We start from the raw sequence: 26,800 nt of genomic DNA, 5'->3' as shown, positions 1-26,800 counted from the left end.
GAGAGCTACAAGTTTTTCTCCGAAATAACCATCTCAAAGGTTGCAACACATTTCCTTGCCTTGCTTCAAATTTTTTTGCCCGACAGTCTGTCCTCTCTCCCCACCATCCACTATTAAGTGTATACTGAACATCATAAAGAAACATACTCAAACTTTTATGGTAAATAGGGTATAAGACAAATACATAGACATGAAGTACACATGATCAGGTGTTAAAATGAGTAGATGTGACAAAAAGTGACGAAGTTTAGGGAAGAATAAAAGTAGTCTAGGAATGCTTCTACACAGGACAGAGCTGAGCTATGCTCAGGAAACAGGTTACGGGCAACCCCACATCACAAGAAGAAAAGAACCTTAGGGGCTGAACAGGGCACTTCTAGAAGACAATGAAGAGTCAGGCTTGCTAAGAGCTAATAGTTTTTATTCTGGACAGTTATAACAACTGGAGCGACATGGATAATCTCGAGTAGCTTATTAAACTTAACTTTATTCTGGAAGATGACTTGAGACTTTAAAGACTATGGGAACATGGGAATCAGTGAAAACTATCGCCTTGGAAGAATTTCTCTGCAAACCTCTTTGGCATTTACTTCTGAAAATGGAAAATATTCTAACCCTCCCACAGGGCTCAGCAGTATAGCAAAACAATTAAGAGGGCAAGTTCTAGAGTCATAATGCCTGCCTGGGTTCACTGCCCATGTTTGCTACCAACACCTGTGACAGAGGGGCCAGTTACTTACACCTTTCTGGACCTTCATTTCCTCACTAGAAACGGCTGCTATGGGGAATCACTGAGCTCTGACCTAGAGCATGTACAGTAACCAGCACACAGTAAGAACACAATAAGGACTAGATCCTCTGCTTAGAATTACCATGGGCAACTACTTATTATAAATTATCAAAGGATATGGAGAGAATCTCATTATCCTCTAAGATTATTATTTGAGATTCAAGGGGGGCGGGCGGGGAAGTCAATGGTCACTAAACTATGGTCTTTTTTTTTAATACCTTCCCAAGATGTTTCTCAATCTTCTGGTTAAGATGAAGTGTGTGTATCTTACACCAAGAAGTGTTTTGCCAAAATGGGAAAGCATACTGGCCAGAGAATCCAGAGATGTTGATTCCACTGGGTAAAGTGGATCTCAGAATTTCAAGTATTTCAAACATACAATAAAGTGTGGGTAGCTTCAGGCAACAGATTTAGCCAGTCAAGTCTGCAATTCTATTACTGCTAATACAGTGATAGTGCACACAGCACTAGAAGTTACCCAAGGAGCACATGCTGAAAAAGGAAATATATATTACAGGACATAAACTTAACTTCCTCAGGAAGAGAGCTCTAAAACTCTCTAGGAACTGTGGGGAGGTCTACCGCATGCTGAACTTGCAGGATGCGCTTGCAGGATACTGAGGTCTGACAGGCTATGCAGCCAGCCCTGTGTCATGATTGCTATCTTCCCTATGGCACAGTGAAGGCCTCAGCACTCACTGCTAAATGATTCTTTGCCCTTCCTTAATCTAGTTATCCCATAGCTATTGGGCCTTCAGCACAACACAGATGCCTTTGAGCATGTGGACATGTGTCTGCCTTGCACTTCCTCCCCCACACTACAGCAACAGTTGGTCCTGGTTTTGTTTGCACTACCGGACAGGTTTTTGGTTGTTCTTCACCACTGTCACAGAGGCTACTACCCACCACACTGACTGAGATCCATTAATGCCATCCTCTTTCCTTTATTCCTTTCCCATCTCAGGCCTCTCCACGCTCTGTGCCAGCTGCCATCTTTCTTTGTGTGACAAAGCCAGCCTTCTATGGGCATCAAACAGCCCTTCCCATCCAATCAGACCTCCTCCCCTCCTTCTCATGGGACACCTGTATTCATCAGGTCCTGAGTGCTTATTGTCAGGGAGTTAGGACTGCCTAACTGTGACCAAAAGATCTAATCATGGGATTAGAACCCAGAGAATCCAGATCACAGTTACCATTCTGCCACTTACTAGCTGTGTGACTTTGGGCAAACATGCATTTTGGTATCCTCTTAGGTACAACAGGCATATCCCCTATTTTTCAATAGGAGTAACGAGGAGTAAATGAGTGCATGACAGGGTAAAACCAAAGGATACTGGGAATAACTTCAGCTCCTTCTAGGAATGAAGAAGCCAAGAGAGTACTGGGAGGCTGGCCTCCAGAGAGCCATGGTTTTTCTTTATTTAATCTATTAAAAGCCTGAGAGGAATTCTGAACCTTGTCCCCAAATACGCTCTTCAGAACAATAACATCCTTGAACGAACTGTATTTATACAGCCCTCTTCAAATTAAGAGATTTATTATTTATGAGTGGAATGTCATCTGAATCAGATGCCTCAAAATATTAATTAATTAATTAAAAATACAGAAAAGTAAAAAAAAAAAACTTAAACCACCCATAATCCCACCACCAAGAGAAAAACATTAACATTTTAATGAATCTCTTTCTAGGCCTTTCTCTGATTAGTTTTTTAAAAATACATGTAATGCAGTGCATATTTATATTTATGTACATATTTAGCAATTAATCTTTTCCATTTAATGATACATCAAACATTTCTTCAATTTCCAACTCTCAGTTTTCAAATGAAGGGTATTTTGAATCTATTTCACGATTATTCACATATGGACATCATACACTAACAGAAAGTTTTATATATTGAACTTTCTGGTTAATTTTAGAATCCCCAAAGAAAGTTAAATGCTTACAATAAAAAAGTTTTATGTGTTGGTAAAATCCAATTAATGAGTAAATGTAAAATACTAAAAAATAAAACTAAGTATACACAAACAAATTCAATACTATAAATACTCTGTAGATCATACTATCTAGAATGCCACACTTTTCTCCAAATAACAGATTTTTTTTTTTAGATATACTTAGGGAACTAACAAATTAACAGGAATAAATAAGAGTCTCTATGGATAATTGATTGATCAGAATTACTGCCTTCATTCAAACCTGCATCAGAAACAAAGAAACACTGCATTCTAGGAGAATAAATAAATAAATAAATAAATAAAATTTAAGATTCCATAAAGTGATAACCTACTTTATATTCATGTGTCAGTATAAACCAAGCGATGGTTTTAAACTGAGAAAACAGAAAAGACTGATTATCACACAGCTCACCTACAACTTTAAGGAGCACTACCAAAAAAAAAAAAATCTACAAAAATGGGTGTTACTCATTTCATTATGAAGAAGTAAAGCCAAGAAAAGACCAAAGATTTCTCCTACTTTTTAAAAAATTTTATTTATCTGTCAGAGAGAAGGAGAGCGAGCACAGGAGCATGAGCAGAGGAGGATGCGCAAAGGGAGAGGGAGAAGCAGACTCCCCTCTGAGCAGGGAATCCAAAGCAGGACTCAATCCCAGGACTCTGGGATCATGACCTGAACCAAAGGCACACACTTAACTGACTGAGCCACCTAGATGTCCCGATCCCTCCTACTTTTAGTAAATTAGGGAGACCACTGACAAAATAGACTCTTAAAAACCATTACTGATCTTTTGCCCTTGGACAAATACTGGCATGAATATTCTATTCTAAAATATTTATGCTAGCTAGGGGTATCTGGGTGGCTCAGGTCAAGTCAGTGTTGTAGGATCAAGCTCCATGTCAGGCTCCAAGTTCAGCGCAGAATCTGCTTGAATCTGCTTGAGATCCTCTTTCTCTCTCTCTCCCCCCACCCCATCCCTCCTCCCACTCAGTCACTTTCTCTGAGATAAATAAAATATTTTTCAAAAAATATTTGTGCCAAACTCAGGAGAACTTCTATAAACCAAAGAGATAAAAACAATGAATGGAAGATTTCAACAGTCAAGTTGCCCAAGAAATTCAAATAGTCTACTAATAGGAAAATACATTCAACTTCACTAATAAAGCATGCAAATTTGAACCAGAGACTATTTCTGTATATCAGATTGGCAATAAATAAGTGGAGAAAAATATGGAAAATGAACACTACCAAACTCTTGGAAGGCAATCTGGCAGTAATATCAAAATTTTAAATAAGCATATCCTTGCAGCAAAATTCACTTTTATACATTTCTCCTGGAGAAACAGTAACCTAAGGCATGAAGACATGTGCAACCATGTTCACAGAAATATTATTTGTAAAATGCAAAAAGGAAAATACCTAAAACACCTAAATTGACTTATCATTTAGAGAATGGTTAAATCACCTATGCTTTGTTCACAGCAAGAAAGGTCACTCAGCCTTCAAAACAAGGACATGGACATTAAATAACACCACAGGGTGTTCACAATGTGTCACTCCATGAAAAACAAAGCCAACTGCAGAAGCATATGTATGACAGGATCCTGTTTGCCATAGAAAACAAAAAATAACGCAAGTAATAGAGCTCTCTGTATGTCTATTTTTAAAAACTTATTTGAATATCTATAGAAAATGATCCAGAAGGAGGAAATGTTACTAGTGGTTCTCCCTGGGGTTATGCATATGTGATGGCAAGAGGCGGGACTAAGTTTTTATTTTATAACTTTCCCTGTTGTTTGAATTTTTTTTTATAAACAATTATATCACTTTTATAATTTAAAAACAATCAATGGGGGGGGGGTCTCTCAAAAAATTAAAATGCAACATATTGTCAGAGTAAAATTTAAAAAGTATCTCAGCATACAGCCCAGGAAGTTAAGGAATTACCTGCTCAATAAATAAGCTAGAGAATTAAAGCATCGTCTTCAACAGAATGACTAAGCATCTGATGTGAACAATCCGCTTACCTCTTTAGGTGATAGATTTTGTGTGTATACTGTCCCTTTTCTCCATCCTTCTCATAAGGTTCATTTTTTAAGACTTCAATTCCTTCTCCACCACCAGTTTCATTCTTACTAGCTTCTGCAACAGAGTAAAGCTGCCCAACCTGATACTGGAATTTCAGAGCACAGAATTTCATTAAGCCAATAGTACCTGCGGAAATTTCCTATGCTAAAATCTTACCACATATGATATAGAGCTTATCCAAACCATTCAGCACATCTGTTCCATATGAAAATATGATTCAAATTAAAAATTAATATGCTTAGGAAGATTAAACACTAGATGATCATACAACCTCAAGAAACTATTTTACGAGATTTCCATGATTTGGGAAAATTGCTAGTTACAAATACTCTGGGGTGCCCTTATATGTCCTATCGACTTATCAAGAAAACATCTTGATGCTTGGCCCAACTTTTTGTATAACGTACATTTGTATTTTCCAAAGCACTTTCAGATCAATTCTATCTCATTTAATTTCACAGAATTCTGGGGGGGGAAAAAGCATGAAGGAATATAATTGTTACTCTGCTAATTAAGAAAGCTGAACGACCATAATACCATCATCAATGATAAAGAGAAAGTATATGAAGTATAATAAAAAAGCCTAAAAATATAAAGAACTATTACAGTCCAAATTTCAGTAGAGCTCTGGGGTCTTTTTTCCCATGACTTATGCCTGACATGCCCAATTTCACCGTTCTCCACCTCAACAGAAGCAGTACTAGGTATCCAGGATCCAAACTGTTAATTTTAAAGTTCTCCAGTAAACAGAAACTGTTTTTAAAGTATTACAAATACACAAGAATTACTATAAAAGGCAAGAAATTGCTGACAGTGGTTTCTATTTCATTTTAAATTGAACCAGAGTTCTCAATGGCCTGAACCAATACCTGTGAGTGGGCAGTATTGTTCTGTGCCAATCTGGAGCTGCTAACAGTTACAACAAATAATAAAAAGCAAAGTTCTCATGTTCTAATTTGTTCTAGTGACTCAACCATGGCACTGTCTCCAATCTCTTCAAATTTGGCTAAGTTTCTTCCTCCCGGCAAGGACAGCCTGAAGAAATGCTTTTGTTTTAAAGCACATTTTCAAAGAAAACTCTCTCTAAAAACTAATCATTCGATTAGTCATTCAATGAACATTTTATGTGAGACAAAAAATAGGAGTAGTTGTAAGCTCAGTAAAGATTTATATCTAAAAAGTCCATGAGAATATGACACTATCTTGAAGGTTAATTTAAATACACACTAACTCAATCACTCAGTTTGGGTTTAGGAGGGTAGAACCAAACACATTTCTTAAAAGCAACAGAAATAATTTCTGTAGGGATTTTAGACAGCAGGGAGGGTGTATTTCTTTGGTTTTTGTGATATAATACCAGGTTAATCCAATAATGCTACAATCCTTAAGTCCTTTAAAATGTACTTTTCAACACTGTCATATTTTTAAAGTATAATTAAAATGTCTCAATCAAAAGGTAAATTTAATCTTGGTCAGAAACAGAGTAACAGAACTTTACAAAGAAACAACTAAACAACAGTATCCAAAAAAAGTTATTAATGACTGCTATTTTGTGACATGCCAGTAGCCTGTCATTCTCATTTTTAAGACTAATTCAAATAGAGACAGAAGGCATGGTTAGTAAGCCTGAAAAGAAGAAAAAACTGAGCTTATTTTCAGTGACAACACCAAGACTCGGAATGATTTCGACAAGTTGATCCAACTAACTGAAACAAAAGAAAAAAATTAACAAAAATGAATGTCAATTTCTACATTCAAGTTCAAACAATCAATTGCCCAAGCAAAGCACAGGGGTGCCTGGTTTGTCTTGAGTGTTTAAATATGGGGAAACCTCGGGCACTATTGAGATATATACAGCTATGTTCAAGTCTACTTTAAGCTGTGCCAGAGAGCTACTCATTTTTAGTTCCTGCATTTTACTTTGTTTTTGTTTTTTTCTGTCTTCTGTCAGCTGTCACTTCTTAGGTTATCAGTTTGTTTTGTTCCACTTCCAATTCACTGCTTCTAATCTACTGTCAGCTCCAGGAAAACGAGATAACTGAGCAAGTGCAAACTGCGTGCAAGTTATCGAACAACCCAGCGGGCTTTGTGGGGTTTGCTACATATATCTCAGTTTCTTTGCTTTTATCCTCTTGCTGGCTCTACCACAAATAGCTACAACTGAAGGACATGCACATTCTGAACAGGTAGCATATTTCTCTATTATGTGCAGATCAAGGAGGACAATAATCTCTCACAGTTACATGGTGGTCGGACCACATCTGGAATACTGTTTGCAGTTCAGAGCAACAACTACAATGCAAGAGGGAATGACACCAGCTGGTGAGGAAATCTAGAGGTCATGTTATACTAGGCCAAATGACCATGCTGCGAATTTTAACCTGTGACCTCATGCAGAGAAGATGGAACAAAAGAACTTGAGGGGAGCCGAGAGAATGGCCAGGAGAAAACCTGATGGGCTACCGTATGCCAGACAGAACAGGCTTATTTCCCACTGCACAAGTGGAAGGAATTGTAAACAATAAACATTACAGGAAAGCAAATTTTGGCTTAAAGGCAAATGTTTAAAATATCCAACAGTAAAAAAATTTATCTAAGCTGCAAGTTACTTAGCCTTAAAGTGCTTATGCTGAGGCTGGAACCTCCTTTCTCTGGGATACCGAAGCCAGAATTTCTGAACTGGCAGAAGATAAACCACAGTCTTTAGAGCTTTCCGAAACAAGGCAGTGTATCGGAATTCGTTTACAATGAATTATCTGTAATATACCACAATTCATTTTGTCACACAAACTGGAATGTAAAGGTAAGGAAATACAACAAAAATATTACTTTAGATTAACATATTGAAATAAGCTATATCAGCAAAATAATACAGAAAAAAAGGAAGACTTACCTCCTGAACAGAACATGGCAAAACCACACGGCTAAAACAACAAAAGAAAAAAGAAATATGTCACATATGAAATATTTGGCTTTAAAACACAGCTCTCTACACTTAGAAGAACTTTTGCTTAAATCCAATGATAGCGTAATACAAGGATGTTATTGTCTTTGCAATGCCTCGGGTTCTAAATAAGAATTTTTAAATTAGGGAAGTAAAACTACCACTTGTGGGTCTCAATGATCACTCCCATTTAGTGACCTCATTGTATCAGGACCCCAAAAACACAGCTGTAGAGATTCTTGTGAGGAGAAAAGAAACAAGAGTAAACTCATCACTGAAAATTACAGGGTACTGAATATTATTTTTAGAATGTCTGGTCAGGTTGCCCTCATGAAATTTTTAGTATGGTTTCATTCTCTATGTACTACATATTTTGTTTTTATGTTATTTCTCATAGAATGTAGGTCTTGAATCTCATGAATGAATGCTTCCTAAAATTTTTCCCCAATACCTGATTACTCCTCAGTTCTATTAAGAGAAAAACAAGTAAAAATTCCTTTAGATGTAACAAGAAAAGACTTTACCAAGGGAAATACTTTGATCCTTAGAAACAGAACACCTTCCAGGGCAAGCACAATGTAAGGTTGACTGGTGTGTGATTCTGTCCAAGAGTTTGTTACTAGACCAACAAAAGGACTGAAATGGAGGCATAATGCCCCTAAAGATATAATCCAAAAAGAGAGTATTATGGTAAATTATATCAGAATATTGCATTTATCACCAGATTTTTATAGGGAAGTACCTTCACTTATCTCCAGCATAAACTCTGAAAATCCCTAGCAATTATCTCATGATAATAGCTGGTGTCCAAGACAGCAACTTCTTTTTTTGGCCTGGTCTTTCTCAGACTTTTCCCTACTAACTATTAGGGTACCATAGCAATGTTACGTAAAATTTTCATTTTAACTTTCTATTATAAGAAAACGGGAAAAAAATCCCTCAATGGTCACCTTGATTTTCATTTTATAGAAAACTCCCAGTAGTTTTTCCTCATTCCAACTTCTCTTCCGCTGCACGTCCACCCATACCTCTCTCCCTATTCTCCTCAAACATCGATGCCTGAGTCTTCACATCACCTTGACCTCCAGCATGTATAAAACATGCCTCCTGTTATTCTCCCCTGTCACTATCTGGGGTCACTCATCACTCTCTGTCTCTCTGATAACTGTCACCTAAAGACAATGAACATTCTCAAACACCATGATTACTAACTCCTATTCTCATCAAAAATAAACTTGTTATACAAAAAAATCCTTGTATACCTAATCCTCTTAACTGTCTCCTCAGAATACATACGGATTTGCTCACTGTTTCAGTAACAGAAAATAAACTGGGGCCAAGAGGGTGTGGTAGGGGGGAGAGGCAGACTAAGATATAGGTTGAGAGCATATTCTTTTTTTTTTAATCTTTACTTTTTTATTATTTTTTTTTAAGATTTTATTTACTTATTCCACAGACAGAGATCACAAGTAGGCAAAGAGGCAGGCAGACGGGGGGGGGGGGGGGAAGCAGGCTCCCTGCCAAGGAGAGAGCCTGTACCCAGGACCCTGGGATCATGACCTGAGCCAAAGGCAGAGGCTTTAACCCACTGAGCCACCCAGGTGCCCCTTGAGACCATATTCTGAAAGGAAAAGAAAGATCTAGACAGAGATACATGTTGGGAGCATATTTTTAGGACCTGGAATACAATGAAAAGAAATCTATTACATTTTTAGGCAACAAGGGATCCAGGAAGGTTGTTCCAAAAGGGAAGTGACATGACTATAGCTAATCTAAAGAAGTCATCTGTAGCTGTTTAAAAAACATTGAGAGGCAGGAGTGTGGGGGAAAAACCATCTCTGGGGAGGCTGGGCAAAGATTTGCAAAGGCCTGAACCAAGAAGACAGACTGCAGAAGAAATGGAAGGAATAGAGAGGAAAGAGTTAAAGACTTCCTGGAACTTTCACAAAACCAAAGAATCACTGTTGAGTAATTTTAACAACTACTCACTAGTGGGAAGATCCCTATTTTAATATAACAACACTTAGAGCAAAACCTATTTCACAAAATCAAAGTGACTGATTAAGACATTCTGGATGAATGATGAGTCAAATTCTTCACTATTTGCTTACGAAAAGTAAAAGGAATAGACAGGATTTGATTTTCTCTTTTTCTCAAAGCCTCATTCATCTTTTACAACAATTTGAAAATTTTCAAAATTCTCTGAAAATCCTCAGGAAAATAATTTTCCAAATGGAACTAGCAACTAGTTCTTTAAAACTAGGACTCTACACTTGGCAACTTCATCTATTGCTTAAGTAACAACTTAAGGGAACTCCCCACCCTGAAAAGTCATTTCTAACCTTTTTATTTATGTCAAAAATAGATAACATTTTTTAAGACAACAAATATTTGCCAAAGTATTTTACAGTTTACCAACATCTTCACATAGGAATGACCTATTCAGTGCTCCTGACCAAAAATGATTTTAGAAAGTTGACTCACAAATAGGAAGAATTCTGTTTTTCATTCAACAACACTGAGCACTTACAGTATGCTGGCCTAGATGCTACGCCGGGTACTAGAAACAAAATAAAAACAGACTCTACTTTTAAAAAGTCTAAAAGGAGAAAGAAAAAAAAAAAGTCTAGGGAGACACACATGAAGCGTGAACATCAAGAAATGTAATTTATAACTGTTTAGGAAAAAAATTACGTTTGGGCACATTTCAGCATTTGTTACCTTGGCGCATTTAAATTTTTATAATGAAAGTAATGGTTTCACAAAAAGCATATTGTGCAAATTCCCAATGGGAACTGCTTTCCATGAGTTAGCTTGATACTCCTCACTAACTGTCAAAGGGATCTACTGAACACTTAATTCACATTTTAGAAGGGAGGAAATAACTCTAATAAAAATGACAAGATCTATGATGTAAGATCAGTTCTGCAATTCACTTGCTATGTGACTTAGACCAAGTCAATTTCCTTCTGTCTTGTTTCCTCCATCTGTCTTAGTATCTGCCACCTACCTACATTACAAAGATGTCAGAGTAATAAATAAAACTTTCACGATACATTGCATAAAAGACTTGGAAGAAAAGCTTTATCCAGAGTTCAATACTATAAATAAACTTTATCCAAAAACGTGTCTTTTCTCAGGATCCCTGTGACTGACTAAAGTTGTGATTTTTCATTAACTAAACAAGTACTTACTGAGCCCTTACTATGCTCCAAGAACTATTCTAAGAGTTGGGAATATGGAAGTGAGCAAAAGAGACAAATTTATGGAGCTTGCATGTAGCAAGAGAATACATGTAGTAAAATAGAAAAAAAAAAGTGACTGTATTGCATGTTAGACAGTAATAATTGCTACTGACAACAATGCAGGAAAGGCAAATACCAAACGGTGGGGGTTGCAATTAGGTCTTCAAAGAGGGACTCCCTCAGAAGGTGATACTTAAGTAAAGACCTGCAGGAGGCAGCATAGCGAGAGCACTTCAGGCAGAGGGAACAGCAAGCAGAAAGGCCTTGAACTGAGCTTTTTTCCTGAAGTAATGAAAGAACTATTAGGAAGCTTGAGCTTAAAATGGACACGGGAACGTGCAGGGTAGTAAATGCGATCAGACCAGAACAGAAAATAATGTTAAGACCTCGTGGGCTACTGTAAGGACTTTTTTATTCACAGTGAGACTGGGGGGGGGGGGGGGGTGTCTTTGGAGAGTTTTAAGCAGAGAAGTGACAGAAGTGACTTTCTAAAGGAAATCTGAGAACACTAAAGATAAGACGTCTTAAGATAACTAAATTAAACCAAAATGTACGTTTAAGAAATTAAAGTGAGAGGAGCTTTTGAAAAAACCTAACAGGCCATACGCGAAATCCCTAGTTGCCCACAGGATGCTGAGGATACGAATCAGCTGTGACAGCTCAACAATCATGGCTAACAGATTTCCTGTGATAGCTACAGTGCTTGCCGGTGGGAAATGCCTTAACTTTTCAGTAAAAGCACTCCGCCGGTCTAACGCACCTGAAAGCCCTTCCATCTGACAGGCCACGTGTTAACAATTCCTGACCTCAACCTCGTGAAGGAGGTGGAACCCAGCGTCACCCCATCTTAAAGATGTGAAAACTGAGACTCAAAGCAGAAGAGAGGGCTCTCCCGATTAAGACAACTGCGCTGCCTCGGGGAGCGCAGTTCTCCGAACTCCCAGCTCCTGCTTGAACTTCAGGGCGCCTACGTCCCACCTCGAGTCGCGACACGGAGACTGTCTTCACCTGGTAAGCCCATCTTCCGCGGGCTACAGGTAGGCTCCACCCCACACGACAAATCACTGTCAGACCCACCGCGCCTCCCCACCCTCCGGCTCCGACTCGGTCCCGGGCTCGGTTCCCCAGCGACGGGCCTGCGAGTGGGCCCAGGCTGGGACTGGAGGTGGGGGTGGGGGGTATATCGGGAGAAGGCGGGTCCCAGCGGAAACTCCCGGCCTCGCCTTCCCGAGCCACGCGCTCCGGCCGGGACCCAGGCGCCTCCGCCCCAGGGGAGTGGGCGGTGGTGTTACCACGGCAACGCCAGGGGAGAGGGTCTGAGAACGCGCCGTGGTGAGGCCTTCGGTGGGCCGGGGGCACGGGCCGGGGGGAGGGGGCGCGCGCAGGGAGCTGCCAAACAGAGGATCGCTCTTTTCTAGAAATATTCCGCTTCCACCACTTCTCAATCAGTGAGTCTCCCACCACCGCCGTCGCGTAGCCTCGCTCGCGCCCACCGACCCACTCACAATTCCTTAATCAGCACCATCTTCCTGGAACCCCCTCACAGCTGCCGCCGCTACCACCACCGCCGCCGCCGCCGCCGCTACCGCCCCTCACGGCGCCTGCGCGGCCCCGCCTCCTCACTCCTCCCGAACCACCGCGGCGCCTGCGCGTCCACACCCTTCCGCCGCGACTCGTCGCGTCAGCGCTCGCGAGTGGCTAGCTCCGCCCTAGACCGCACCCCACCCTGGGCTCGCGGAGCTTCCATTGCGGTTGCGCTGCTGGTTGAGAGGCGGCCGTGCAGCTTTTACTGCCGCTGCGCACTTGAGGCGCGCGCTCCCTGGTCCCCTTCTTGCGGCTCCTCTTTCCGGTCGAGTTTGGCCGGGGCGTGTGGGGAACCTATGCTCTTTGGTGAGTTTTTCAGTCAGTTCTTTGGAAGTCGTTTCCTAGTGACCAGCGTTAAACTTTCTTCCACCGCTTTTGAGAGGAGGTCCTCTCCTTGAGCTTTCACTTCGGGTTGGGGAAGCCGACGCCACCGCGTTCTCCCGTGACGGGCTCCGTCGGATTCCGCGGGACCGAAAAAGGTTACCTGGCTCACATGCATATTCCGGCAGCCTCGTGAGTGCAGCCGTGTGACCGTTGCTCACTGGCTAGGGCCAGCAGCTGTGGCCACACGACCTCCCCAGCGCCGGACTCCAGCCAAGAATCCAGTGGCTCGACGGGAGGAGCACCGGCCACTGGCGACGACGTCCGTTGTGAGGGCGAGGGGTGCTGGCCCAGAAGACCCAGGAAGGGGAGCTGGGTGGGAGGGCGGTCGCTCGGTCACAGTCTCCTACCCATACCCAGGCTCCAACCTGCCTGAAAACCAAAAAGGACCTTCGGATGAGTGGTGACCCGGGGGTCACTCGCTTACTCTGTGCCACGCACAGTTCCAGACACTGGGGATACATCTGAAAACAAAATCCGCACGGTCTCTGACCTCCCTTGGGAACAAATCAGTAAGAGAGGATTCGGTTTAGCGGGAAGCGCTCTTCCGTAAATGAATGAAACAGGGTAACTGCCCAGGACGCAGAATCATCAAGACAAGGACTCTCAGGAAGCGAAGGTTGAGTGTACGGTTAGGAATAGCCCAGCCTGTGAAGATGGTGGGGGAGGCACTCCAGTTAGAGGGAGATGGCCCCTGAGCCTGGAAAAAGTTCGGAGTATTTGAGGGGCCGGTAGAGGGTAGGTGTGGCATTTTAAATGAGGGGGGAAGATAAGCTGCCACTAAATAGGTCACTAGGCCATAGTAAAGAACTTGAATTGTATTCTGAGAACCATGGGAAGCTGTTAGAAAGTTATTAGAAGAATGAAAGGAACATTAAAAATGTTGGCTATAAACCTGTGTGGTGTATCTGGTACTAGAAGACATCCAGTGGAATTAGGGGTGCCTCAAAAGTAATAGAAGTGAAATATTTACTAAAAAGCTGGAGATTTCCTCCCAAGGCACTATCTGGGGGATCATCTCTGTGATGTGTGAAGCACTTTGCTAGGTATGATGGTGACGAGTCAAGGAAACGTTTTCTTTCAAGAGGTTAGAAGCTGGGAGTAGCTTTCATTGACTGAGCACCTATCTTTATGTTAGGTACTGTGCTAGGTAATGGAGATGCTTTATCTCATTTCGTCCTGAGAAGAAGGCAATGATATAGGTATTTTAGCATGCTTTAGAAAGGAAAGAAAACGAAGTTCAGGGAGCCAAATTGAGTGACCTGTGCAGATGTCATTCAGCCAGCTTGTTTACAGAACCAGGTTTCATATCTGGGTTTTGAAAACTCAAAGTCTGGTTTTTCCACTACACTGAGTTTTGTTTTGTTTAGAAAAAAAAATGAATAAGTTGGGGCATGCAGACAACTTTGTGACAAATAATTGTTCTCAATTATAGGAAGAAAAAGGTTATGGTTAAAAATCTAGAAGTTACTTAGCAGTAAGAGAAAGTACAAATTGGAATAGTATGCCTATATGTGCGGGTGTAATATTTTCTAAGATCCAAGGAGGTAATATTGTCAAACTTGTAAATAGCCATTTTATGTCACAGTTTCTCCCTAAATGTTAAGCAGGGTGAAAATACAGCTTTAAAAACTTCGTGGATGAATTTGTGGTTGACCTCCTTTTATCATTAAGAAAAATTAGGATGTTGTATAACTTAATTGAAGTTTTCCCACGAGTGTTTGTTGATTCCATTGTCTGCATAGCACAGTTGCTGCTCATAGTTAACACTCAAATGTTTGTAAAATAAAGAGACCATGTGCTAGATGGAGCATAACTCTGAACCATTATACGGTATGGATGTTTCTCTTTGCCACCCAAAGATTTGTATTAAATAAAACATTCAGGGGCGCCTGGGTGGCTCAGCTGGTTAAGTGTCAGACTCTAGATTTCACTCCGGTCATGATGTTGGGGTCGGGAGCTGAGTGTGATGTCTGCTTGGGATTCTCCCTCCCCCTCTCTTCTCCCCTCTTATGCTCTCTACTAAAAAAAAAAAAATTATAAAACATTCAATACAAACTACAAAGATAAATTAAGAAAGTAACCAGTTTAGATGTATTTATTGAGGGGAAAAAATACTAATTCAAAATTAACTAGGTTGGTAGACAACATGAAATCTAGATACTGTGCTTTCTGTCTGCCTGGGAGATAGAAATGGCAGAATGAGGGAATATTGAAGAGGACTAGGAGCAGCAAAGACATGCACCATTACCCCAAAATGAGAAAGGAGGACTTATAAAGAAAAAGATCATTACACATAAAAAAGATTGTGTGGCATATTCTTATTTTAAAACTGAAGATGTTAGATCTTGTGCATTTTGTAAATATGGACATAATATGGGATATAACTTACTAGTAATTGTTTTTGGATATAGAAAAAAATCCAACATCTTAGAGCCTGGTGTCCCTTGTTCTTTGTTCTAACTTTCAGCCCTCAACAAAGGTAACTTTACACACAAGATGTACAATTGAATTTAACTAATTCTACATGCCTCGTATAATCACCAATCTCCTTTGTATCATTCTGGAGCAAAGAGCTCATTATAGTAAGAATAGTCCTAGATTTATTGAGGCAGATCAAAAGATTTCTGACCATGAGCTATATTTGGAACATGTATATACTAGTTGTACGACTCTCAAATTCAAAGTCTTTCAAATATTATAATTCAATTTTTCCCCTTTTTCTTTTTTTCCCAAAGGAGATATTTTTAACCAGGACTTTTTGGTGTATATTAGGGAATTTGTGAGCCACTGAAATTATATAATTTTATGTCCATTTTTCCTGGGGAGAAGTCTGTAGCTTACATTGCCTTGCTTAGTCTGCATTTTGCCATCCTATTTTTTACCTTCTTCCCATTCAAGAATTATCTTAGTTGAGACCATTTCTATGAAAGCTAGAAATATTTCCAAGAACGCTTTAATTTTATCAAACCTTAAGGCATCGGTCATGATATTGTGCCACTTTGGGATGTAGGATGGGGTTTTGAAGTAGAAAACCCTTGGCCTGAATCCAGGCTCTGCCACTTGCTGCCTATGTACCTTGAGTAAATTATTTAATCTCTCAGAGACACTGTCTCTATAAAGAATACCTATAACATAGAATTATTGTGAGGAATAAGTTACGAAGTGTGTAAAGAACCTGTTACTACCAGATACATAATAGATGTTCAATGAATGGGAATGATTTAAAGCATATAGCTTTCAGAAAGCAGAACAGTAAATATATAATTAAGTTCCTCCCATCCATCTCCCTTCATTCCTAGAGGTAGCTACTATTATTAATCACTGTTCATCCTAATGAATGAATAAGAATGCATGTATGTATGCATATATTCATATATGTACCTTACCCCTTCACCTACAGAGCATGATACAGATTTCTGTTCTGTATCATCACCAACATTGGGTATTGTCAGAATTTTTCATTTTTGTGGCTTTTATTGGTTTTAGAATGCTATCTCATGTATTCACTTGACATTTCCCTGCAGTGTCAGGATCTCCATGTTTACTGTCTGTGTTCTTATATGCTTGTTTTCCTATTGGTTTTGTTTTCCTCTTTTTGATCTATAGAAGAATATATACATAGCCATTTTGGATTCTATCTGTGCGTGGTTTTATCATGTAGTTTGTAGCAGGGTGTCTTGATCTCTATAGTATTGACATTTTGGGTCTGATGATGCTTTGTTGTGGAGACTATTCTGTGCCTCGTAGGATGTTTAGCAGCATCCCTGGCCTCTATCCACTAGATGCTAGTAGCACCTGTCCAGTCATGACAATCAAAAATTTCTGCAGACAGGGGCACCTGGGTGGCTCAGTTGGTTAAGCAACTGCCTTCAGCTCAGGTCATGATCCTGGAGTCCCATATCAAGACCTGCATCAGGCTCCTAGCTCCGCCGGGAGTCTACTTCTCCCTCTGACCTTCTCCCCTCCCATGTTCTCTCTCTCTCTCTCTCTCTCTCTCTCTCTGTTTCTCAAATAAATAAAATCTTAAAAAAAAAAATTTCTCCAGGCAGTGCCCACTGTCCCCTGGGGGGCAAAATTACCCCTGTTTGAAAGTCACTGGTTTATAGTCTCTGTTATGCAGTTATTTATCTTTAAGAAAATCTTATCCCACTAGCATTTTTTTGAGTACATATTATATTCCAATCCCTAAGTGTTTCACATAACCTAACCCTAACCTATTTACTCATCACAGCACATATAAAATAGGTACTATTGTTAATCCCTATTTTATAAGGAGAAGTCAGGTTTATGTCTTATAATGTGCAGAAAATGTTAACCAACTATATACTAAGCTATAATTTGCATACAGTAAAATGCACTATTTTAAATATACTGTTTTAAGAGTTATGTCAAATAGATACTCTGATAATACAGCAATCAAGGTGCAAGACCTCTCCATCTCTATAAAAGTTTTCCTTGTGCCCCTGTCCTGTCAGTGACCCTGCACTCCCAGCCCCAGGTATGCATGGAACTGCTTTCAGTAACTATAAATTAGACTTTTTTTTTTACAGTATATCAAATCATATAGTGTGCACTTTTTTGTATCGGGCTTATTTCATTCAGCATAACGTTTTTGAGATTCATCAGTGTTGTGTGTAGTTAACTCCTTTGCACAGCTGAGTGATACTCCTCTGTATAGATCTATCAGATTTTTTTAACATTTTTTTAAAGATTTTATTTATTTATTTTATCACAAGTAGGCAGAGAGGCAGGCAGAGGGTGGGGGAAGCCGGCTCCCTGCCGAGTAGAGAGCCCAATGCGGGGCTTAATCCCAGGACCTGGAATCATGACCTGAGCCCAAGGCAGAGGCTTTAACCCACTGAGCCACGCAGGCACCCTGATCTATCAGATTTTTAAAAAAATATTTATGAGAGAGAGAGACTGCATAAGCAGCAGGGAGGGGCACAGAGAAAGGGAAAAGCTGACTCCCCACTGAGCAGGGAGCCTGACAACACTGGGCATAATCCCAGGACCCTGAGATCATAACCTGAGCTGAAGGCAGACATGAGTGAGCAAGTCACCCAGGTGCCCTGATATATCAGATTTTGTTTGTCCATTTATTTGTTGATAGGCTTTTGAGTTTTTCCTTGTAGCTGGCCATTATAAATAAAGTTGCTGTATTTGTGCAGAAGTCTTTCTGTAGGGGTGCCTGGGTGGCTCAGTTGGTTAAGTATCTGCCTTCAGCTCAAGTCATGATCCCAGAGTCACGGGATCAAGTCCCACATCAGGCTCCCTGCTCAGGGAGTCTGCTTCTCCCTCTGCCCTTCACCCCACTTGTATTCTCTCTTGCTCATTCTCAAATAAATAAAATCTTAAAAAAAAAAACTTTCTGTAAGTATGTTTTCATTTCTTGGGGGAAAATTTTCTTAGATGATAAGGGAAGTATATGTTTAGGAGAAACTGCCAAATTGATTTGCCAAGTGGTTGTGCTATTTTACATTCCCACCAGCAATATATCAGTCTAGTTCCTCTACATCCCCAGTAACACATTTTAGCCATTCTAGTGGATGGATATGTTGTGATATCTCATTGTTTAATTTGCGTTCCCCTAAAGACTAATGCGAGTGAGCACTTTTCATGTACTTATTGATCATTCATATATCTTTTGTGAAGCATCTAGTTCAAATCTTTTGCCTATTTTTAAGGGAGCTTGGGTGGTTCAGTTGGTTAAGCATCTGCCTTCAGCTCAGGTGATCCTAGGGGCTTGATCCAGGACCCCAGGTTGGGCTTCCTGCTCAATGGGGAGTCTCCCTCACCCTCCTCCCCTGACTTGTGCATGCTTTCTCTCCCTCTCTCTCTCAAAGAAATAAATAAAAACTTTTGCCTATTTTTAAATTGGTTTATCTTTTCAGTATCGAGTCATGATAGTTCTTTATACATTCTAGGTGTGAGTCCTTTCTCAGACGTAGATGTTACAAATATTTTGACCCGGCCAGCTGCTTGCCTTTTCATTTTCTTGTTGCTATATTTTAAACAACAGATTTTAAATTCTGATGAAGTCTAGGTTATCAAGTGTTTATTTTATGATTCATACTTTCTGTGTCCTGCTGAAGAAATCTTTACCTACCCTATCCCAAAGTCCCAAAGACTTTATGTTAATTATGTTTTCTTCTAGAAGTTTAAAAGTTTGACCTTTTACATTTAGGTCTACAATCCATGTCAAGTAAGTTTTTATTTTTTATTGTAAAATACACATAACAAAATTTATTATGTTAACCACTTTTAAGTGAACGGTTCAGTAATGTTAAATACATTCATAATGTCATACATTCATTTCCTTAGCTCTTTTCATCCTGTAAAACTGAACTTACATTCCCATTAAACAGTAAATTCATTCTCCCTGCTAGCCCCTGGCAACTATCATTCTACTTGTGTCTCTATGATTTTGACTATTATAAATATATAAACAGACTCATTCAGTATTTGTCCTTTTGTGACTCATTTGTTTCACTTAGCATAATGTCCTCCAGGTTCATAGTATAGCATGCATCAGAATTTCCTTTCAAGGGCTGAATAATATTCCTTGTATATGTGTATAGACCATGTTTTGCTTATTCATCTTCCTGTTGATGGATACTTGGGTTGCTTACAACTTTTGGCTGAATAATGTGAAGAATGCTGCTATGAACATGAGTGTACAAACATCTCTTCGATACCCTGTTTCCAATTCTTTTGGGTTATATATCCAGAAGTGAAATTGCTAAACCATATGGTAATTCTATTTTTAATTTTTTGAAGAACCACTGTACTGTTTTTCATAACTGCTGTACTATTCTATGTTCCCACCAATAGTGCGTAAGGATTCCAGTTTCTTCACATCCTCTCTAGCTCTTGTTATTTTCATATTTTTTGATAGTAGCCATCATAATGGGTATGAGGTGCTATCTAATTGTAATTTTGATTGACATTTCTCTAATCATCAGTGATGTTGAGCATCTTTCCATGTGCATATTGGCCATTTGAATATCTTGAGAAATTTCTACTCAAGTCCTTTATTTTCAAATTGTTCTGTTGTTGTTACTGTTGAGTTTTAGGAGTCCTCTGTATATTCTGTATATTAATTTCTTATCAGAAGATTTGCAGATATTTTTTCCCAGTCCATGGGCTGTGTTTTTACTTTATTGATACTGTCTTGTTTTGCACAAAATTTTTTAATTTTCATGATGTCGAATTAATCTTTTTTCTTTTATTCCCTGTGCCTTTGGTGTCATATCTAAGAAATCATTACTAAATCCAAGATCACGAGGCTTTTGCCCTGTTTTCTTCTAAGAGTTTCTAAGTTTTAACTCTTACATTTAGGTATTTGGTCCACTTTGGGTTAATTATTGTATGTGATGTTAGGTAGGGTCCAACTTCATTCCTTTGCACGTAGACATCCAGTTTTCCCAGCAACATTTGTTGTAAAGACTTCCTTTTCCCATTGAATGGCTGTGTAACCTTGTCAAAAATCATTTCGCTATATATGCAAGGGTTTATTTCTGGGCTGTCTATTCCTCTATATGTCTGCCTTTGTAATAGTACTACATTGTTTTGATTACTGTAGCTTTGTGGTAAGTTTTGGAATTAGGAAGTGTGAGTATTCCAGCTTTGTTCTTTTTCAAAATAGTTTCAGCTATTTGGGATCCCTCTTTATGGATTTTAGGATAGGTTTTCTATTTTTGCATTGGTATCTTGTAGAGATTGTAGCAAATGTGTAGATCACCTTGGGCTGCTTCATTTTTTTTTACAGGTACATGATGATTCCACTGTATAGTGCACTATAATTTCCTACTGGTCTCTTACCAGTAGCCACTTAGGTTGTACCCAGTAGTTTGCTATTACAGGAGTCTTGCAGTAAATAGCCTTTTACGTTTCATATGTGTGGAATAGTAATCGTAAGGTAAATTCTTGAAACTGGAATTATTAAGTCAACGGTATGTGCATTTGTAATTCTTACAGGGTTTGCCTTAGAGTCCTCCATAAACACTACCAATCTATGCTCCCATCAGCAATGTGTAGGAGAGTACCCATTATCCCAAGCTATTTGAACGTATTTTCAAACATTTTTTAAAAACTTTTAATTGTAAAATATAGATACAAAATCTTACATAAAACATTGCCAATTAATTATAAACAACACTTGTTATCTCTGCCAGATCAAGAAAGAGAACATTGCCAGTCTCTTTGTAAGTTTTCCATGTACCTATTCTAGCTACAACTCCCTCTTTCCTTCTTGACTTTTACATGAATCACATCTTTGCCTTTGTTTATAGTTTTGATCACGGTTTATCTTTTGTAGTGATGGTAGCCATTACCATTATTGCTAAATGCTTAGATCCATTAATTTATTAGGGATTGCAAAGTCATGATTTTTTTTTTATTCAATCATTTCTTGATGTGTTGGCTAGAATGCTTCTATAAAGAGAAACTGGCTATCTAGTGGCACAATTTATATAGGAAAGGAAGAATAAACCTTTGATTTTTATCCATTTTTTTTAAAACCAGTTTTCAAAATGAGAATTTGTTTTCTGTCATCCTCTAAGAAGTAATCAATTACTATTTTTTTAGTGTAGCTTTAAACAAATTTGAAGTGCTGTTTTCTATACTATTTGTATTGTTGTCCACACTCTCCTATCTGTGGCCAGTCGAGCCTCTTCAAGTTGTCTCTGAGTACTTTTGAGTGTTCCTGATAGTCTTTGATAACTTCCTTTGTATCTGGTATGATAGGATCTAGCATGCAAAGACTGATCTTGGGTGCCTGGGTAGCTCAGATGGTTAAGTATCTGCCTTCAGCTCAGTTCGTGGTCTCCAGATCCTGGGATCAAGCCCCAGAACTATGCTAGGTTGAATAACCTCCAAAATCTTTTGCATATTTGATTGAGGCTGGTTGTGTAACAAGATCCCAGTGAGGCAACTAACACTACTGTGCTCAAAGACCTATAATTTTTATTGTATGCAAACAGCTTTAAAAAAAGATACGCGCGTGTGTGTGTGTGTGTGTGTGTGTGTTATTTATTTATTTATGTATTTAGAAAGAGCGAGAACATGAACATAGGGAAGGGGGAGAGGGAGAGAATCCCAAGCAGGCTCCAAGCTCAGCAGCATGGAGCCTAAGGCAGGCTCCATCTCACCACCCTGAGATCATGACCTGAGTTGAACCAAGAGTTGGACGCTTAGCCAGCTGAGCCACCCAGAAGCCCCTGCAAACATCTTTTAAGACTAGTTGGTAATCATTCATGTATGTGCATTTGTGCTAGCTTTCCCTCTGGGCCATTTCTCTTTATGAAAGCATGTTGTAATGGAAGAAAGTACTGGCTTTGGGGGAGCCGAGAAAACTCTGGCTGTACCATTTATAATATCTGAGTCCTATTTGTAATATAGTAATGTAGTAATATATAATTTGTTACATCAGATTAACACTACTCAGAGACTTGGTTTCCACTCATTTTCTTAACCTCCATATCTGAAGAGATGTTCCTTTTTTTTTAAATTTTAAATTTTTTTTTAAAGATTTTATTTTAGAGCATGTGTGATCATGGGGTGGGGAAGTGCAGGGAGGGGCAGAGGGAGAGAGAATCTTAAGCAGGCTCCACACTCAGGACAGAGCCCCACACAGGGCTTAGTCTTTCAACCCTGAGATCATGACCTGAGCCAAAAATCAAGAGTCAGATGCTTAACTGACTGAGCAACCCAGGCACCCCTGAAAAGATGTTCTCAACTACTCCCACTTCTTATATCTTCTTCTCTCTCTCTCTTTTTTAAGATTTTATTTATTTTTTTGAGAGCGAGAGAGCGAGTGAGAGAGAGTATGAGAGGGGAAAAGGTCAGAGGGAGAAGTGGACTCCCCACGGAGCTGGGAGCCCACTACGGGATTCAATTCCGGGACTCCGGGATCATGACCTGAGCTGAGGGCAGTGGTTTAACTAACTGAGCCACCCAGGTGTCCTGCCACTTCTTCTATCTTTTAACTAGGATTTCCTTTGGTAAGTTTTTTTTCCACGTTGTTTTCTTTTCCATTTACATAGGTACTATCTAATCCATTTCACCTTAATCTCATGATTGAACTGTTGTTATAGTGTGTATTGCATAGCGTAAACAAGTGTTTGTTTTCTCTTAAGAATTCCTTATAAGGGGCACCTGGGTGGCTCAGTGGGTTGGGCCGCTGCCTTCGGCTCGGGTCATGATCTCAGGGTCCTGGGATCGAGCCCCACATCGGGCTCTCTGCTCAGCAGGGGGCCTGCTTCCTCCTCTCTCTCTCTGCCTGCCTCTCTGCCTGCTTGTGATCTCTGTCTGTCAAATAAATAAATAAAATCTTAAAAAAAAAAAAAGAATTCCTTATAAAACACTTCTGACGTGAAGAAGAATATAGAATAATATAAAACACTTCTGATGTGAAGAATAATATAGAATAATATACTGAATATCTTTGTGCCTACCAGCTAATGTAGAAATCATTGCCAGTAAAGTTGAAGCCCTCATGTATACCTGTATGATTGCATCTCCCTCCTATCTCTTGCCTTCGATTCAAAGAATCACCATCTTGAATTATTGTAGATTAAGCTAATCGTATATTATTTCAAAAATAATAAACTTCTCTATCCAGAGATGATAAAGATATTCTAAAATTTAAAGTTTCACATTTTATATTTAGGTTGTTAATACCTGGAATTACTTTTGTGTATGGTGTGAGCTATAAGGATCCAATGTTTTTTCCCCTCACATGGATAACAGTCTTGCCATAGTTTATTTGAACAGTCTTTCCTCTGATATATATGCTGATATATCAGAATTTTTCCAAGATCTCTACATGTGACAGTTTTGCAAAATGTGTGACTATTCTTGAAAACTCCATTTTCTCCTGTATTTGGACTATTAGGTCAAATTTATTCTTTGTGAGGTTCAAAGTTCCTGAGTGGGGTGGGGGTGTGTGTGTGCGTGTTTATACAATTACTGGAAGAGACATGTTAAAATTTCCCAATGTAGTGATTGATATATTTTTTTCTCTTCATTTTTAGTTCTTTCCATGTTTTTCCATACTATTTTTGAGGATATACATTTAGGTACATAAAAAGTAGAACTTTTACATCTTTCACAGGAATTGATGCTCTTATTCTGTATAATACCCTTCTAGCAATGCTTTCACCTTTCTTCTGATACTCCTATAGCTATAGCAAGTTGCTTTGGGTTCGTATTGTCCTGGGATGTCTTTTTCTGTGTCTTTTTAAACCTGTTTATTATTAGAAAAGCAATTTTGTAGTATCTAAGTTGCAAGAGTATAATGAATTCTCATGTGTCCATCACCCACCTTCAACAGTGATCAATTTGGCATTTTTGTTTCATCCACTCTCCCTTCCCAGGTTACTTATTTTGGGGTATATTCTAAAGATTTTTTTTTTTTTATTTGACAGAGAGAAATCACAAGTAAGCAGAGAGGCAGGCAGAGAGAGAGGAGGAAGTAGGCTCCCTGCTGAGCAGAAAGCCCGATGTGGGGCTCGAACCCAGGACCTGGGATCATGACCTGAGCCGAAGGCAGCGGCTTAACCCACTGAGCCACCCAGGCGCCCCTTGGGGTATATTCTAAAGTAAATTCAAGATACCATATAATTTTTCCTACAAGTGTTGTTTTCCATTCCCTGACTTTCAACCTTCTGTTTTAAGTGTGGCTCTTGTTAATAGATTAAAGCCAGATTGTTTGTTTAGCCTTCATCTTTTCTGCTTTTTAAAATACATTTTGAAACTCTTACATGGTGACATTTCATTTTCATTTCGTTTTCAGAATGCAGGTCTTTCACCTCCTTGGTTAAATTTATTACTGGGTATTTTAATCTTCCTGATAAATTGTCTATTTTTCTTAGTTGCTCTTTCTGATAGTTCATTATTAGTGTATAGAAACACAACTGCTTTTTTGCATATTGATTTTATATCCTGCAGCTTTACTGAATTTATTTGTCCTAACAGTTTTTTGATGGAATCTTTTGGGTTTTCTATATATGTCATGTCCTCTGTAAATAGTGACAGTTTTACTTCTTTTTTACCAATTTGGATGCTTTTTATTTCTTGTCTGATTGCTGTGGGCCAGGACTACCAGTACTATGTTGAATTAAAGTGGTGATAAACTGTTGAATGAAAAGCGGTCATCCTTGTTCCTCATCTTAGAAGAAAAGCTTTCAGCTTTTACTGTCAAGTTTGATGTTAGCTTTGGGCTTGTCATGTATAGCTTTTACTACCTTGAGCTATATTTCCTCCATACACACCTTGTTGAGAGTTTTTGTCATAAGCGAATGTTAAATTTTGTCATATGCCTTTTTTTTTTTGCATCTGTTGATGTGATATAATTTTTATTCATTTTTTTTTTTTTTAAGATTTTATTATTTGACTGAGAGCAAGACAGCAGAGAGGGAATACAAGCCGGGGGCAGTGGGAGAGGGAGAAGCAGGCTTCCCGCTGAGCAGGGAGCCCAATTTGGGCCTTGATCCCAGGTCGCTAGGATGGTGACCTGAGCCCAAGGCAGACACTTAATGACTGAGCCCCCCAGGCACCCCATTCCTCATTTTACTGTGCTGTGTCATGTTGATAGATTTATGAATATTGAACCGTTCTTGCATCCCTGGAATAAATGCCACTTGGATCATGGTATATGATCCTTTAAATGTATTGTTGGATTCCTTTAGTATTTTCTTGAGGATTTTGTATCTATCTATACTAATCAAAGATATTGGCCTGTAATTTTCTTTTTTTTGTATTTTCTCTGTCTGATTTTGGTGTCAGAGTAATGCCAGCCTTGTAGAATAAATTTGGAAATGTCCTTCCTCTTCAGCTTTTTGGAGTAGTTTGAGAAGAATAGGTATAAAGTTTTTAAATGCTACACAGAATTCACCTGAAGCTCTATAATCCTGGACTTTTTTTTTGTTGTTGGGAGTTTTTTGATTATCAGTTCAATTTCATTGCTAGTAATCAATCTGTTCAGATTTTCTATTTATTCCTGGTAAATCAGTTGTAGAAGATTACTTGTTTCTAGGAATTTATCCATTTCTTCTAGGCTATCCAATTTGTTGGCATATAATTATTCATAGTAAATCCTAATCCTTTCTGTTTTTGTAGTGTCATTTGTAACTTTTCTTTCATTTTTTAAAATTTTATTTGGGTTCTTTATGAGGGAGGGAAGTTGGGGAAGGAGCAGATTCTGGCCAGAGATTTATCAAATTTGTTTATCTTTTCAAAGAAGCAGTCCTTAGTTTGACTTTTTTTTTTCTTTTAAGTTTTTTTTTTTTTTTCAGTCTCTATTTCATTTATTTCCACTCTGATCTTTATTATTTTCTTCCTTCTAGTAACTTTGGGCTTTGTTTCTTTTTCTCATCCCTTTGTTTTAAAATTAGATTATTTGATATTTTTCTTTTTTCTTGAGTTAGATCTTTATAGCTTTAAAATTCCCTCTTAGAACTACTTTTGCCACATCTCATAGATTTTGGAAGTTGTTTCCATTTTTATTTGTTTCAGGGTTTGTTTTTTCATTTTTTTTTTTTTTGTAATTGATTTCTAAGCTTCACACTGTTGTGGTTAAAAGAGATGATTAATACTAAGTCAATCTTCTTAAACTTATTGAGACTTTTTTCTGTGGTATAACCTGATCTGTCCTGGAGAATGTTCCATGTACAATTGAAAAGAATGTGTGTTCTGCTGTTGGGAGTGGATTATTCTGTGTATATCAATAAAATTTGGTCTAATGTATTGTTTAAGGCCATTGTTTCCCTATTGACTTTCTGTTTGGATGATCTATCCATTGATGT

At 38.9% G+C, this 26,800-nt stretch overlaps 1 protein-coding gene across 2 annotated transcripts in view; it reads right to left on the bottom strand.

Moving 5' to 3' along the window:
• Positions 1–12,661, bottom strand: part of PITPNB (phosphatidylinositol transfer protein beta) — a 64,354-nt gene extending 51,693 nt beyond the window's left edge. For both annotated transcript variants that reach the window (XM_047697794.1, XM_047697793.1), the window contains exons 1-3: positions 12,533–12,661; positions 7,732–7,762; positions 4,778–4,923 (exon numbers count right to left, since the gene is read on the bottom strand). In XM_047697794.1, coding sequence (XP_047553750.1) covers positions 4,778–4,923; positions 7,732–7,762; positions 12,533–12,552 — 197 coding nt within the window. In that variant the 5' untranslated portion in view covers positions 12,553–12,661. The remainder of the gene's footprint in view (positions 1–4,777; positions 4,924–7,731; positions 7,763–12,532) is intronic.
• Positions 12,662–26,800: the final 14,139 nt, after the last annotated feature.

The sequence above is a fragment of the Lutra lutra genome, chromosome 12 (genome assembly GCF_902655055.1).
Source record: "Lutra lutra chromosome 12, mLutLut1.2, whole genome shotgun sequence".
In the NCBI taxonomy this organism is placed as follows: domain Eukaryota; kingdom Metazoa; phylum Chordata; class Mammalia; order Carnivora; family Mustelidae; genus Lutra; species Lutra lutra.
Note: the sequence above shows the minus strand (reverse complement) of the source record. Positions and strands in the feature narration are given on the sequence as shown.